The sequence below is a fragment of the Loxodonta africana genome, chromosome 17 (genome assembly GCF_030014295.1).
Source record: "Loxodonta africana isolate mLoxAfr1 chromosome 17, mLoxAfr1.hap2, whole genome shotgun sequence".
NCBI classification, from domain to species: Eukaryota; Metazoa; Chordata; class Mammalia; order Proboscidea; family Elephantidae; genus Loxodonta; species Loxodonta africana.
In genome coordinates this window covers 60,684,420-60,700,625 of record NC_087358.1, presented here as the reverse complement: position 1 = coordinate 60,700,625, position 16,206 = coordinate 60,684,420, and the positions used below count along the sequence as shown (strand labels likewise).

At 36.7% G+C, this 16,206-nt stretch overlaps 1 protein-coding gene across 5 annotated transcripts in view; it reads right to left on the bottom strand.

Moving 5' to 3' along the window:
- The window catches only part of DGKH (diacylglycerol kinase eta), a 228,295-nt gene that overhangs the window by 30,514 nt on the left and 181,575 nt on the right, over nucleotides 1–16,206 (bottom strand). For all 5 annotated transcript variants that reach the window (XM_064270075.1, XM_064270074.1, XM_064270076.1 and 2 more), the window contains 7 exons: nucleotides 15,539–15,806; nucleotides 14,600–14,722; nucleotides 10,673–10,807; nucleotides 6,969–7,086; nucleotides 5,856–5,966; nucleotides 5,628–5,724; nucleotides 1,614–1,721 (listed from right to left, as the gene is read on the bottom strand). In XM_064270075.1, coding sequence (XP_064126145.1) covers nucleotides 1,614–1,721; nucleotides 5,628–5,724; nucleotides 5,856–5,966; nucleotides 6,969–7,086; nucleotides 10,673–10,807; nucleotides 14,600–14,722; nucleotides 15,539–15,806 — 960 coding nt within the window. The remainder of the gene's footprint in view (nucleotides 1–1,613; nucleotides 1,722–5,627; nucleotides 5,725–5,855; nucleotides 5,967–6,968; nucleotides 7,087–10,672; nucleotides 10,808–14,599; nucleotides 14,723–15,538; nucleotides 15,807–16,206) is intronic.

Sequence of the window (16,206 nt, the reverse complement as noted above, 5' to 3'; positions counted from 1 at the left end):
TATTCAATATAAAGCAGTATTCTAAATAAAACCTCCACTAAAAATATTGATAATTTCTTATCACTCTTGTTATCAGATTGCCAGAATTTGAATCCTGGCTCTGCTACTCACTAACTGTAAACTTCACCTTAGTTTCTTCAGTGGTCAACTGAGATAAAAATTGTGAGTATAAGGTAACACATGTGAAGCTCCTAGAACACTGCTTGACTACCTAGCAGGTGTTCAGGAAACATTAGCTTTATTTATTTCATTGATTTCTTACCCACAAAATATTTGAGAAGTGACATGCTAACAAAAGATGTTGACTGCTAATATAAGTTTTCACACTCCAATATGATTAGAATATACTCATATCACAAAAACTACAAATACTTTCAGTCTGTTTTATATTTTAATCCTGTCTGTGCATTTAAGAGCCCTGAGAAAATGGGTCAGTAAGAGCCATTATATCATAAGCCTCAAATCAAAGGGCCTGTCAAGCAATGTATGTGATTATTCAAACAAAGACTGTGACATTTCTCAGTTATATTGCTATATAAACTTTAAGAACTGTGCTCTCTCTTTTATTCTTTTTAAAACAATTACACTTGTTAGGCTGTCTTTTTTTTAAGTAAGGAAATTATAGAAGAAATAAAAAATTCCCCTAAATTGTACTCTTCAAATGAGCCCTCTTGACATTTGTAAAAACAAAAGTAACACATAAGAAGTAACAACGAACATTCACACATTTTCTAAACATATATCTCTCTGTGTGTATATATATATATATTTAGAAAACTGAAAGTACAGAAAAGCATTATGGTAGGCTGAATAATGTCCCCAGAATGTCCATGTCCCAATCCCCAGAACCTGTGACTGTTACTTTATACAGTAAAAAGAACTTTTCTGATGTGATTAACTTAAAGTTGAGATGGGGAGGTTATCCTGGACTATCTAGGTGGGTCCAGTGTAACCATGAGGGTTGTAAAAGTGGACAAGGGAGGCAGAAGAGGAGGTCAGAGTGATGGCATGTGAGAAGGACTTAAATTGCCATAATCAGCTTAGAAGATGGAGGAAGGAGGAGGAACATAAGCCAAGGAATATGGGCGGCCTCCAGAAGCTGGGAAGGGCAAGGAAATGGATTCTATCCCAGAGCCTTCAGTAAGGAAAGCGGCCTTGCCAGCACCCTGATTTTAGCCCAATGAGACACATATCAGACTTCTGTCATCTACAACTGTTTAAGATAATAAATGTGCGTTGTTTGCAGAAGCAACAGAAAACTAACGCAGGAGTGAAATGAAAAAGTAAAAAGTTCCCCTCGTTATCCCTTAAATCTCCCTCATGAAAGTAGATTATTTCGTGTCCATCCAGAAAAATTTTAGATGTGTTCCAAGATATATATATCTATACATTCAACACATGAAAATTTCAGAGTCTATCCATGAGAGACTATTTAAATAAAATCTTTAAGAATCTGTCCTACCTTTCATCTCACAGTGAGAAACAACAGCATATTCCAGTGTGAAATTACATTAGCGGTAGATGATTTATTGACACATTAATAAAAGCAAGTTATTTTGGTAATTTAATTATTTTTGAGGAAACAAACTGCTCACCCCCATCATGCTACTTACATCATCCTCTTTAGTTCCACCCCAGAAATTAGTGCCACCAGCGTAGCTGGGAATGTTCAACACTGCTATGCCTTGCAGACTGGGGAGAGGAATATACTGTCCATCACACTGTAAGACAAAGCACTTAGCGGTTAGATGAGAAGCCCAAAACCACTAGTTTGGAAGATACTAGAACATCCAAGACGAAGGGCAAAGGGGTAAAGTGCGTTGATGATGTTTTTTCTCCTGTAAATGCATGCCTTTATCTTATTTTTTTAATTAAAAAAATTTAAAGTATAGAAAACCACAACAAAACTGTTACAGAAAACAGAATTAAAAAACAAACAAAAAAAAAACTATTTCATCTCTTCTTTCTTCCAAAATCAGGCATTACTCTTCTTGAGTCATTTTCAGGTCACATAAAACATTCTCATTTGTATTATGATCATGGCTGTACTCATTTTAAATACCTCTTTTTTTTTTAAGTTGTGGTAAATATATATATGTAACAAAACATTTGCCATTTCAACAGTCTTCACACGTACAGTTCAGTGACATCACGGTCATCACGTTGTTCAACCATCACCATCATCCATTTCCAAATCTCTCCATCAGCCTTAACAGACAGCCAGCGCTGTAAGGCCCGAGTCTGGGCCCTGACCATCTCCCCTATACCTCTTGCGGCACCCAGTATGCTGCCAGTGCTCTGTAACTAACTGGTGACTGGCTAAATGCCAAGCTGAGGTTTACAAGTACACGTGGTTCCTGACTTAAGGTGTACCTGAATTACAACAAACTGCACTTACAACTGGTTATTTTTTATACATCTTATCATTAGTAATATGTACCACATACAACGTTGCAGCACGTAATTCGCTGATGTTATCATTCTCAGGTGTTCAACTGCAGATGTTTAAATGTAATGTTTCCAGCCCCCCAGAACAAATAAAGATTGAATTTATAAAGATACTGATAATATAAAAAAAAAAAAAAAAAAACGAGGTATCCGACTTACATCAGAATTGATTTACGATGGAGTCATGAGAACAGAACCCCATAGTAAGTCAGGGACTACCTGTGGTCAGAACTAAAGTCAAGCTAAAAATTATGCAAGTAGGAGAGCACATTATACTCCTTGCCTTCTAATTTATCAATTCGATGAGAATTAAATTACTTCTTAAATGAAAAAAAAAAACAATACATCGTAAGGTTGGTGAAGTTAGTTATACATTACATGTGAATAAATTCTTACTGAGTAAAGGCAGAATTGCTATCTTTTCCTTGAATACCAAACCAAACTAAACCAAACCCACTGTCCTCGAGTTGATTCTAACTCATAAGGACCCTATAGGGCAGAGTAGAACTATCCCATAGGGTTTCTAAGGCTGTAATCTTCATGGCAGCTGACTGCCACATCTTTCTCCGTGGAGTGGCTGGTAGTTTTGAACTGCCGACCTTTTACTTAGCAACCAAGTGCTTAAACACTGTGCTATCAGGGATCCTTCTTGTACCTTAGTTCACTGAAGTATGATTTTGCATTAAAGCATTATTTTATCCATTGTGCAGCTGGGGAAGCCAAGGTCGAAGTCTTTGTTCCGCACAAATTCAAAGTCAAGACATAAACTCCATACTACAATACAACAGGGAAAGGAAAACTTTTATCTGAGGCTAAAAGGTAAGGGTTCTCCGCCAGGAACTGCCACTGGTGAGAGGGGTCTCTTCAGGAAGAGCTTCCCAAACTTTGGGTCTCTCTTCTCCACCTTTATCTCAAGCAAACCATCAGGGAAACAAGTGTTTAGACAAAAGGTCTTCCGTGGTCCTGAGTAGTAGCAGGTGTTTTGTTTACTTTTAACTATGGCAAAGAGCTCTTTAATTTTTCTACTTTACTGCTTTATATATTTTAACATATTCTCATTTATTTTATTAATTTTGTTTTCCTTTTTGTTATTAAACATAGGCTTCCATATCAAGGGTTCTTAACCGAAGGTTAGGAAACCCGGGGTCCATGAATAGAGTCAGGAGGTCTGTTAACTTGAATGGTAAAAAAATGCATCTTTATGTTCAGTAGCCTCTGAAATTTAGCATTGCTAAATTTGTGACTTCTATTAGTGATTGTTAACAAGTACCTGTGACTTCATCACCAATAGAAGTCACAAACATTTTTTGTATCACATTACAGATGCTTCAGATACCTTTTAATATCATTTATGTTCATTCCTATTTTGAAATTAAGGTAATTTATTAGACCTGTCATAAGATTTTTTGTTATTCAGTGTGGTAATAAAGAAGCATATATAATACTCTATAAAATAATTATAAAAAATGTTTTGTTAATGTTTCATTATAATTGGTTTCTTTTGTAATTCCATATAATGCATTTAAAAAAATATTCAGAAAGGGCATCCATAACTTTCAGCAGAACGCCAAAGAGGGCCATAATACAAAACAAGGTTAAGAACCCCTGTAATATGAAGAGTAAAAAGTAGCTGTGTAAGAGTCTTGTTCAGAATTCGGATTGCCGGTAGAAGAGGCTAGAAATCCTATTTCAGAACCAGTGAAGGCTCTTCCAGGAATAAAGTTAATCCAGCCATTCTGATTCCAGGTAGTTCCTTAAACCTTAAAGATAGCTATGGGGATGGATGACAGTACTTCTTAAATTATGCTAAAATGTTCAACTCCCTGTCTGTTTTCCCCACAAGGCAGGGCCAGGCACTGGGCCAAGCACTGGGGATAACCAAGACGAATGTAACTTCCTACCTGTGCTTAAGGAATCCTGGTGGCACAAACGGTTTAAGTTCTTGGTTGCTAACCAAAACGTTTTCAGTTTGAACCCACCCAGCCGCTCTGTGGGAGAAAGACCTGGTGATCTGCTCCTGTAAAGGCTGCAGCCAAGAAAACTCTATGGAGCTGTTGTACTCTGTCACATAGGGTTGCTATGAGTTAGAATCAACTTGATGGAACACCTGTCCTTAAGGAGAGTCTGGCCGACTAGGGGGACATGGATAAGAAAATGAATGATTACAATACAGAGTTGTTACTGTTAGGCTGTAATCTTTACGGGAGTAGATCTCCAAGTCTTTCTCCCACGGGCACCTAAACTGGCCCGAGGATGGTGCTATCAAGGACAGCATTTAATAGGTGTGAACCTCCATGATTTTGCACCTTTTCCGCCAGTAGTGTATACATTAATTTTACAAGCAATGGTAAGTCTAACCAATTGAACATGTAGTTGTATTCTTAGAGTAGAAGGTCCATTAGGCATTACAGAATTGGGTCAGAACCTGGAAACTTAATGAGAAAATCCACTGAAACCCTATCCTGTAATGTATACTCCCGTGGCTCCACTTTCTCATGAGGCACCCGCAGCGCCATTAAAAAAAAAACAAAACACCAAACCCACTGCCATCTAGTTGATTCCAACTCATAGCAACCCTATAGGACAGAGTAGACCTGCCCCACAGGGTTTCCAAGGCTGTAAATCTTTACGGAAGCAGGCTGCCACATCTTTCTCCTGTGGAGTGGCTGGTGGGTTTGAACCGCCAACCTTCTGGTTACAGCTGAGTGCTTTAACCACTGTGCCACCAGGGCATTGTCAGGAGCTACTGATAGTGAGGAATCCCTGAGTGATGCAAACAGTTAATATGCTTGGCTGCTAACTGAAAGGTTGACGGTTTGAGTCCACCCAGAGGCGCCTTGGAAAAAAGGCCTGGTGATTCACTTCCAAAAAGTCAGCTGCTGCAAACCTCATGGAACACAGTTCTACTCTGACACACACGGGTTGCCATGAGTTGAAACCAGCCAACTGGTTTAGTGATAGTGAGCGTTAGGCTGTCACTCATATCCAGTGTCTACCTCTCCTTTAGTATACAGTTGGTAACGGCAATTTAAAAATCACGATTCCATTTTTTTCCCCCTGAGGGTTTAATCATTAATCAAAAGGAATTTAGGCCAAATCAGTTCCACAAATGAAATTATTTTTTCTCAATGAAATAATCTAAATAAGATAATTTCAGATTGTCTTCAAGATACACTTACCTCAAGTTGTACCCTCTGTTCTAAATTCTTATAGGATCTCTGTAGTAACTCCCTGGTTCCCAGGACCCCATACCACATGAAGTTTTTAGTCCGGCTCCTGAAAACAAACGTTGGCAGGCAATTTAGGTAAACATTATCTATTTACTCTTTATAGGCAGAACAAGCAAAAGAGATAATAAAGTAAAATTGCCTTCATTTAACAATATTTGTGGCTAATACCAAAATTACCTGCATTTCTCAGGGTGCTCTTCTCGCTTATTATTAAATTCTAATGAAATTTTTGCATCTAATCCAATCCCAAAGTAATTGTTCATGACACATTTTTCTGTATATCCATCTCTATGATGACAAGGAAAAATATTTAAAAGTCAGTCAATTCCAGGCTTATAACGAGTTACAATTAGTATACAAAATAGTACTTAAAACGACTCAATTATTAAGTTTTCATTCCTTATAAGAGGGAGTTAAGCTTAGCAGGAATCACTTCCCACCCATAGCCACGTGCACAGCGCCAGGCATGCGCAATTCTTGGTATATGGTATAAAGGGATGGTTGGCAAGGCACAGAGGAAACAGTCATGGCTTACTTGTCCATGAGCTGCAAAAAAATCTTAGTGCTTCTATCTCCTGCATAAGCCCTTACTGCACAGACAAATGACAGTGGCTATTGGAAGGCCTTTCAGTCAGGGGCCCATGCTCCTCTCATTAGAAAATCTTCTCATCTACTCTTAACGATGGACAAATATTTACCCAGCAGACTACTGGATCTAGTCCATCATGCTAGGTGCTTTGGAAAGTACAAAGACATTTAAAATATGGTTACTTCCTTGAGGAGTGTCATTAGAGAAGTGAGACATCACAAATGCAGAATTAAAAGTGGCAAAAGGAAGTAGACATTGAAGTGCCAAAAACTTTTACTGGTTCCGAGAAAGGAGAAATCAACGTGGGTAGAAGCTTCCTGAAATAAGTAAACTCAGAAACTGGACTTGGAAAGATGATTAGATTTTGTGAGTCTGAGGAGAGCGATGAAGGGAAAAACATAAACATGAGTGTGAAAGCACCACTGAGTAAAACATTCAGGGAAAGTGAATAGTTGGAACACTTAGCCATAGGGTTCCCACCAGAGGGAACAGTACGGAGGGTTGGAAAGGGGCCTAGCTTGTGGATAGTTGTGGAAGCTAGAATTTCAAATGGGCCAAAGTGCTCATCATCATCAACTTTTGAACTTTTCTGATTACCCTTTTTGTGAAACCAAATTCATTATAATACATCTAAAAAATATTATAATTAGTACAAGACAGAGACAAGAAAAGCCAAAACGTTTGCAGAAGCATTTTCTTACAATGAATCTGGATCTGGGTCAATAAATGGTGTTGCACCAAAAGGATCAATATTTGCTAGTAACATTTTGTTGATAATAGAACTCCCAGCAATGGACGCAGCTAGTCCTGCTCGTAAGCCTGGCCAGAAAAACAAATACATACATCATCACATGTTAGGGAAAAACGGAAATAACCAGTTCGTTGGTTTCAGGCCTACTGTCATTCTCAAACGTCTCGCTCCCTCCCACAGTTTCCAATGCCTACTCTTCTCATTTGGTGAATACAAGACTTTTTGATACTTCTAAGGATTTATAGTTTATTTTAGAAAAATAAGCAGATGAGGACCTAAACTGGGGACTCTTTGTGACAGTTAATACCATCTCAACAATCTTACAAATTCATATATTACTTCCTTTGTTACAGCAGATAAGGTGGTAAGTTTTTAAAGAATTTTCAATAAAGGCTGAATTACCCAGAATGGCATGGAGCTATCACTTCTGTACTCTCAAAACATATATAACAATTAATGAAAAATGCTACAAGATGTACCAAGGTTAAAAACTCATTGTTGGCGTCAGGAATAAGAAGTAGTGTTGTTGTTGGTTGCTGTTGAGTGGATTTTGACTCACTGCAACCCCTTGTGTGCACAGCAGAACTGTTCCACAGGGTTTTCAAGGCTGTGACCATTCAGAAGCAGATCCCAGGACTGTATTCTGAGGAGCCTCTAGGTGGGTTTGAACCACCAATCTCTTGGCTAGTAGTCAAGTGCTTAACCATTTGCACCACTCAAAGACTCCTGGTAAAGTATTAAGCACAGGTATTTATGAATTTTAGAATTCCTCTAAACATACGAAACTTTATATTTACTCAATATGTTTCCTATTAACTAGTTATGGTATTCAAAACTAATAAATTATGATTTACTCAACCCAATATTAAGGATAGAAACTACTGAAGTGTGGAGAGAAGGCAAAGTAATGGGGCACAGAGAAGGAAAACCTATCATGCAATTGAGAAACACTGGGAGATGAGGAAAAAAGTCCTTTTTGGCAAACATTCCTCAACAATATGCTCTTAGAAGATTATTCTTATTCATTTTTGTTCACTATTGTTGCTACTAAAGTTTAGCTGATTAGTAAATAATTACTATGAATTTTATCCTGTCGCTTAATTTCCTAGCTTTGAATATACTATGGCATATATTGTTAGGCCAATTTTCTTTATATCTAAATAAGTAAACAAATACACAAAACGTAAGTGCTGTTAAGAGTTAAGAACAGCTTGGAGAGGTGAAGAACCACACTCCAGCTGTCCCATAGAAAAGTCTAACATTTTCTAAAATATTTTAAGGTTAGCCATATTCATAGCTTGCAACCCAGAAGGGTCATTCCATGGTTTCAGGCTGGAAGATAGACATGATCTCTATGGAGTCTCTATCTTTTTCATCACACGGAAAAGAAAACTCATACCCAGGCATTCCTCATTCTCTTCTACCTTCTCTCTTAGCCCCTGGCAAGTGCCAATCCACTTTTTATCTCTATGGATTTTCCTGTTCTGGACATTTCGTATAAATGGAATCATATGTGGCATTTTGTGCCTGGCTTGTTTTATTTATCATAAGGTTTTCAAGGTTCATCCATGTTGGAGCATGTATCAGTACTTCATTCTTTTCAATAGTTGAATAATACATTCCATTGTGTGTATATAGCACATCTTGTGCATCCGTTCATCAACTGATGAACATCTGAGATGTTTCTACTTTTTGGCTATTATAAATAATGTTGCTATGAACATTCACATACAAGTTTTTTGTGTAGACATGTTTGCAATTCTCTTTGGCACATTCTTAGGAGTAAAATTGCTGAGTCATATGATAACTCTATATTGAACTTTTCTAAGACTCAACTTATGTATTGATTTTCTATTCTCTATTTCATTTATTCCCTTTCTGTTTGCTTTGGGTTTAGTCTGCTTTTCTTTTCCCAGTTTCTTAATGTGGAAAGATGGGTTACTGATTTGACATCTTTTTTAAGGCTTTTTCAGCAATTAATTTCCCTCTAACCATGCTTTATCTGCATCAAATATGTTTTGATATGCTGTATTTTAGATTTCATTCATCTTAAAGTATTTTCTAGTTTCCCCTGTAATTTCTTCTTTAACCCATCGGTTATTTAGAAGTGTACTGCTTAATTTTCACATATTTGTGAATGTTCCAAATTTCCTTCTGCGACTAATTTCTAATTTCATTCCACGTGGCTGGAGAACACTGTATGGTTTCAATCCTTTTAAATTTATTCAGATTTGCTTTCTGGCCTAACATACAGTCTATCCTAGAGAATGTTCCATATGCACTTGAGAAGAATGTCTTTTCTGTTGTCATTAGGTGGAGCGTCCTGTAAACATCTGTTGGTATAGCTGGGTTTATGTGGTACTCAAAGCTATTTCCTTGTTCATCTTCTGAATAGTTGTTTTGTCCATTATTGAAAATGGGGTATTGAAGTCTCCAACTACTATTATTGAATTGTGATTCATCCTTAGAAAGAACTTGTAGGAGGCTGATTTTCAGGGTCTAACTTGGGTTCCAATCTACTCTGGCGTGAATCCAGAGAGTTTTCACTAAGTCCTGTAACTGGTACTTAAGGAAGCCTCCGAAGCATTTATATTTTCCTCCATCCCTTGTCCCTCGTAAGCTCTTGTTTCTACTAGTACACTAGCCTGATTATAAGGTAAATTCATTTTATTAAGGCTGCAATAGATGTCTCAGATGTTATAAAATGAAGCAATACTATTAGTCTAAAAATGACTAGAAAGACCTGTGGCTTAAAACCAAAAGGAACCTGTTGTGATACTTAAAAGGTAGTAGAATATCAGATCGGATTTACTTTGGGTACTTAATAAATGCAGATTCCTAGGCTCTACTCTAGAACTACTGAGTCAAAATTTCTTAGGATGGGCCCCCAAAACACGTATTTCAACGCTTCCCAGGAAATTCTTACGCACACAAAAGTAGACTCTGACTGATAAGTGTACCAAGAACATTCTCCTGAAGGAACACATTTCTAAGAATACATCTCTATTGGTTCATGAAAATATGTACTGTCTTTGTTTGCTAGTGCTGCTATAATGGAAATTTATGTTAAAGGACAGACTTCTGTATTGTTTTGCTATTTTCTCACAGTCCTAGAGGCTAGAAGTCCAAGTCAGGGTCTCAGCCATGTTGATTTCTTCTGTGGACCTCTGTCCTAGTTCCTGGTGATGGCCATCGATCCTTGGCATTCCTTGGTGTCTATCTTTCCCCTGTATTTTGTCTCTGTGTCTATTCTGCCCTTTGTATAGCTAAAAGTGATTAGGTTTTAGACCCACCCTACTCAGGTATGACCTTATCAGCATAACAAAAGAAAGCCTCCATTTCCAAACAGGGTCATATTTACAGGTACCAAAAACCCCAGTGCTGTCAAGGTGTTTCCGACTCACAGTGATCCTATAGGACAGAGCAGAACTGCCTCATAGAGTTTCCAAGGAACGCCTGGTGGATTTGAACTGCTGACCTCTTGGTTAGCAGCTGAAGCTCTTAACCACTATGCCACCTGGGTTTCCTTTACAGGTACAGGGGTTAGGATTTCAACACACATTTTTGGGGGACATAATTCAACTTATAACAAGGTACTTAACATTTTGATAAAAATACTTAAAAAAATAGGCCACATTTAAGAATCTGTACTACCTGGGCAGATGATTCTGGTATTGAGCACAGGGAGGTTTTCCTTGCAGGCTGCTGGAGCTGGACCAGAACTGGAGGGCTCAGTCTGGAAACTGCTGTGACTTGTCCGATAATCTGGAGACCGAGGAGCAGTTTTCACTGTTGGCACAAAGTCCAGATTAAAAAGAGGTAACGATAAAAAGTTACAAAAATCAGCAAGCCCGTATAAAACCAAGGCATAAAATAATTTAATATGAGTTTAAATCAGTCAGCAGAACTAAAACTATTACAGTGTGTGTCTTTAGATTTACTATATGGGGGTAATCTGCCAGAGGGAGAGGTCTTGCTAGCTCAGCTCAAATACGTAAGAGATTGGTAGATAACAGATGTCTACCATAACTTAGGGTCAGCAATAATTGTAATTTGAATACGATCAATCCACACATAAAGGTAAATAGAAGTTTGGAAGGCTGACGATTTTTTAAAATGGAACATATGTGTTATACATGTATACGACCAACACATTACTTTTCTCATCAACGCTGCGTGACTGATCGAATTTAATTAATGTAATTCCCAGAGCTAAATGTGAAACAAGTTAATGTTTTCTTCTATAAATGGAAGGAAAAAAATCATTTGTTTTCAAGTGAAAACAATATACTATTCCTGCATTTCTCAATTAATTAATCAAAATAATAATTTGCCCAAAAGTGTTTGATCACAGCTCTTAAGAAAAGCTCGATATATTCTGAAAATTATTCCCAAACACAATTACTCTCGAAATAAACAAAAAGAAAAATTTAATTCTACATATTCTGGGCCAATCTAATGAAGAGCAAACAGTAAGTACCTTTAACTAATTTAGGAGCTGTTCCCAAGTGATTAAAAAAGCAGTAATCTTCAAACTCAATTTAAAAATACTCTAAAACTTAATTATCTTTACTCTCCCTAAGACTAATTACAAACTAACTATATTAATTTTATGCTCTATTCTCTCTGTTCAAAAACAGTCCAGTTGCACTAAAGAAAAGTAGCAAAGCAGCTGTTCTTTTCTTTGATAGAAGGGATTCCTGGGGCTAATTTCTAACAAAAACAACCTTTTGATGTTCACCTCTGATAAAAAGCAGAAAGAGACCTAACGACTGAGACTGATGCTCCATTGTAGGTAACTAAATTAATATCTCATAGTTATTTTTGAATAAAACACCTCATTGACCATATACTGTATTTTGCACATCTCTGGCTTATGCATCAGTGCATGATTTGACATAATTGGTGTGTTTCAAAAAATTATGATTATTTAATACAGAAACACTTGTACTACTGCTACTGATTCATACTAAATATCGAATTATGAGCCAAAAAATAAGATCAAATACTGCAGTTAGAGATTTTTCTAAATCTATGTCTATTCAATACCAGTATTGATTATCTCTATATTTTTAGTTTCCTTTGGAGACTACGGAAACCCTGGCAGCGTAGTGGTTAAGTGCTATAGCTGCTAACCTAGAGGTCTGCAGTTCAAATCCACCAGGCGCTCCTTGGAAACTCTATGGGGCAGTTCTACTCTGTCCTATAGGGTCACTATGAGTTGAAACTGACTCAACGGCAGTGGGTTTGGTTTTCATTGGTTTTGGAGACTACAATGGAAGTGTGGAGTTTATGAGAGGATGGTAAAGTGGAATGGTAGCTGGTTGGGAAATCACTAGCAATGGGCACTGAAAAACCGATCCTCCAAAGAGAGCCATTATCTTAGAGGGAATTATCAAGCAGCCTTCTGTAAGGACTCCACCATTGGTCCTGCTTTTGTCAACATTTTCTTCAGTGGACGAAGACATGTAAGGCCTCCTCAACAAATTCAGAGAGGAAATAAATTTGAGATGATAGAAGGAAGCTTCAAAAGATTTTGACAGAATGGAATGATAGATCCAAATAAAAAATGTAAAATCCACAGGAATGTGTGTACACTAATAAGAGTAGGTTTAAAAAAATACCTTGCACAAAAACAGGAGGAGGGAACCAGGTTTACAGGACTTAAAGGCAAAAAAGAAATCTCAAGTGGTCTTTGTAACATCAACAATGTGCAGAATGAATAGTGTATAGGCGTATCAACATGCTATCTATCACTCTACAGAAAATACATGGAGAATTTTGTTCAAAATGGGGCATCATATTTTAACAATGACCAAAGGGGTGAAACCAGGAAAACAAAAGGTTTGAAATTATTAATTGAAGACTGGTAGAAGAACCAGAAGATAAAAGGTGTGGGAAGGGGATGGAATGCCATGAAAACTGTTTGAGCATCATTTAAGGGCTGCCATGTGGCAGAATAAGACATGGCTCCAGAGAGCAGAGTTACCTTCAATACAGCAAAATGATGTGTGTGAAACTGCTTTTTAAACTAACTATACAGCACTGCATAAATGCTGGTAGTTTTTAATGGTAACACTTTCATACACAAAATCTTATTAATAATAACTGGCCATAATCATGGGTGGAGCCATGGTGGTATAGTGGTTAAGCGTGTGGCTGCCAATCAAAAGGTTGGCAGCTTGAATTCACCAGCCAATTATTGGAAACCCTATGGAGCAGTTCTACTGTCCTATAGGGTCACTTATGAGTCAGAATCGACTCCATAGCAGCGGGGTTTATAATCATGGGTAGAAATATAAGGATGAAAACATAAAGCTCAATATAAATAATAACTTGCTGACCATACAAGTGGAATGTTTTCAAAGGAGTGATCCAAAGGCTTAATGCTCACTTGTCAAGAAGGTTATAGAACATGTGTCATAATAGGGACAAATAAGGTTCAAGTCTAAGGTTATAGAGTATGCCCATTTTGGGTTGTATGCTGGAATAAGGACATATAATATCTAATGAAATCTAAGGTTAGCTGATATGCTTGCATTAGATATATGCTGGACATGTAGGGTCTATAAATGCTAATTTTGAAGTCTCTAAGAATTTTAAATACAATTAAGGAATATTTTCTCAAAGTTAATATAGTTAATATATAGCAGCAGTAACAGTAATAATCGTGACAGCAAACACTCTTATACTGCATTATGTACCAGGCACTTTTCTAGGTATTTTACATATACTATCCCTCACAACAACCTTACGTACGAAGTAGTGTATTTATTATCCCTGTTTTACAGATGAGGAAATCACAGAGAATATGCCCAAACTTGCATGTAATGAAAGTAAAAGCAAAATTTTAATGATTGCAAACAGTTCTGCAGTGTTGATGTTTTGTTAGTGCTATACAATTGTTTTCATATTATCTTCTCAACTTCACTAGTATTTAATTTCTGATTTTCAAGTTCCATCATCTTGATAATTTTTCCTTATACAATATAAAATATCAAAAATATAAATTCATCTTCAATCAAAACCTAAAAAGTAGAGAAAGTTAACACTCTTTAAGCAATTACATATTTAATTATCTTGCAAAAATAGTGCCAATAGAGCAAAAGTTGTAACTAGATGTCCTGTGATTTCAAAGCTTAATTTCACAATAAGAATAATTAAACTAGAATGTTGATGGGTAGGCTTCCAGACATTGCTGCATCATTTCAATTGTATGCCAAGTTTTATGGATGTGGGGTCTGTAGCTTTCATACAATTCTCAAAGGAATCTGATTTAGATGTTTCTCCCTTCTTTCTTCAGGGAAATTAAGGTATTTAGCCTTGTTTGTTCCTATAATTCTTAGTTTGTTATCATGATCTTTAGATTATACGACAAAAGGATGTGAAAGTGCTTGACAATAATCTTAATCTCAATGCTTTATTATTTTAGTATTCATGAATATCTAAGCATTAGCTTTTGAAAAGTCTTGGCAAAAATAAAAACACACATAGTGATTTCCAACTGTTCAGCCTTTTGAAAATGAAAAGCCAAAGTACACTCTATTTAATTCCAAAATAATTTCATCATTGTTTTCTTACCAGGTAATGCCTCTTTCGCATCATCATCTTTAGCTTCTTCTTTTGGGTCAGCTATTTCGGTGCTATCACATTCAGGTGACTGATTAACTGGTTCACAGGGGTGAACTATCTGTTCGTCCGTAGCTTTAAGTCATAAGAAGATAAATACATTTGGACAGGAAAAATAAAATCCATAAATAATTGTGGTATGTGTGGGAAAGGAAAACTGAAACATATCAAAAGAAATTCCACATTCCCAAAGAAGCACTATTTAGCAATAAACTTTGGAGTGATGTCTACAAGCACTAGACATTATAAAAATAAAGTTGTCAAAATGCTATTTTTATCAGAATTTTTAAAAGTAAGACATTTTATAAGAATTGCAGAGAATGAACCACAAACCCAATTCAAGGTCTCTGAATTCAGTAAGCTACAACCGGAAAAGGGGTTTTAATTATTTATATTTAAATTAACTTTCAGCTTACTACTAAAATTCTAAGTAAATACATTATATTAATAAAAATAATTAAAATATAGGCAGAGCTTTTATAAGCTCTTAAAAAGCAACCTAAGTATTTAGAACATATATTAAGAAAATATTTTCCATATTTTCAAAGTAGTTTACAGGTTTGATTTTCTTTAACTGAAGAATTCAACAGTTTGCAACTAAGTAAAAATATTAAAAAATACAGAAATATTATAGGCTACTTTTCAATTTTAGTCCAATTGTTTCAAGTGCACTTTAAGCATTTTGGAGCTTTTATTTTATGCGTCATTAATATGCTGATCCTTACTACTAAATCAAGAAACAGTGCTGAGTACAAATGTCATTTTAATGGCTTTATCTTCCATCTTCAAAAACTTTTTTTAAGTGTGTCCAGTCTAACCAATATGAAAATATTATTCTTGCCATCCAAGTGCTGCAAAATTACTCAACAGCTGATTTTCCTCACTGTGTACCTTTTTTGGCTTGTTCAATGACTTGCCTCACTGCTTTCTTTAAACTGTTTGCCCGCAGCATGATTTCCGTCGGTTTGACGGCTTTCTGTGAGGATGTAACGTCATCCGCGAGCTGTTCCTTGCTTTCACACAAGGACTCTTCACTTGACGATTCCCCGGGACCTTCTTCTACAATGACAGGGCGCACGCCTGGGGTTAATGGAAGCTCCTGGGCCTCTGTGTGCAAAGCCTGGAGCAGCTGTTCAAGCTTCTCATTTAGGACTGAACACTACGGAAAGAAAAGTAACAGTCACGAGAAAGAAAATAGGAAAGAAGACAGGCAGGAAAAATCCAAGACATTGGAAAGCAACACGTTCTGAAAGTTTAATCACTAGAGAGAAACATTCAAATTAAAATGTTTGCTACATTTAATTTTGTAGATGTTTTGGTTTAGGAAGCACATAATCTTAAAATCTGCATTTCTGGGAGACGGGAAAAATAGTATTTTAAATTGATAGGGAAGGCGTCCCTGGGTGGTACAAATGGTTAACGCACTACTAACTGAAAGGTTGGAAGTTTGAGTCCACCCAGAGGGCCTCGAAGAAAGGCCTGGAGATCTACTTTAAAAAAATTCAGCGACTGGAAACGCTAAAGAGCGCAGTTCTACTTGGACTCACATGGGGTCACCT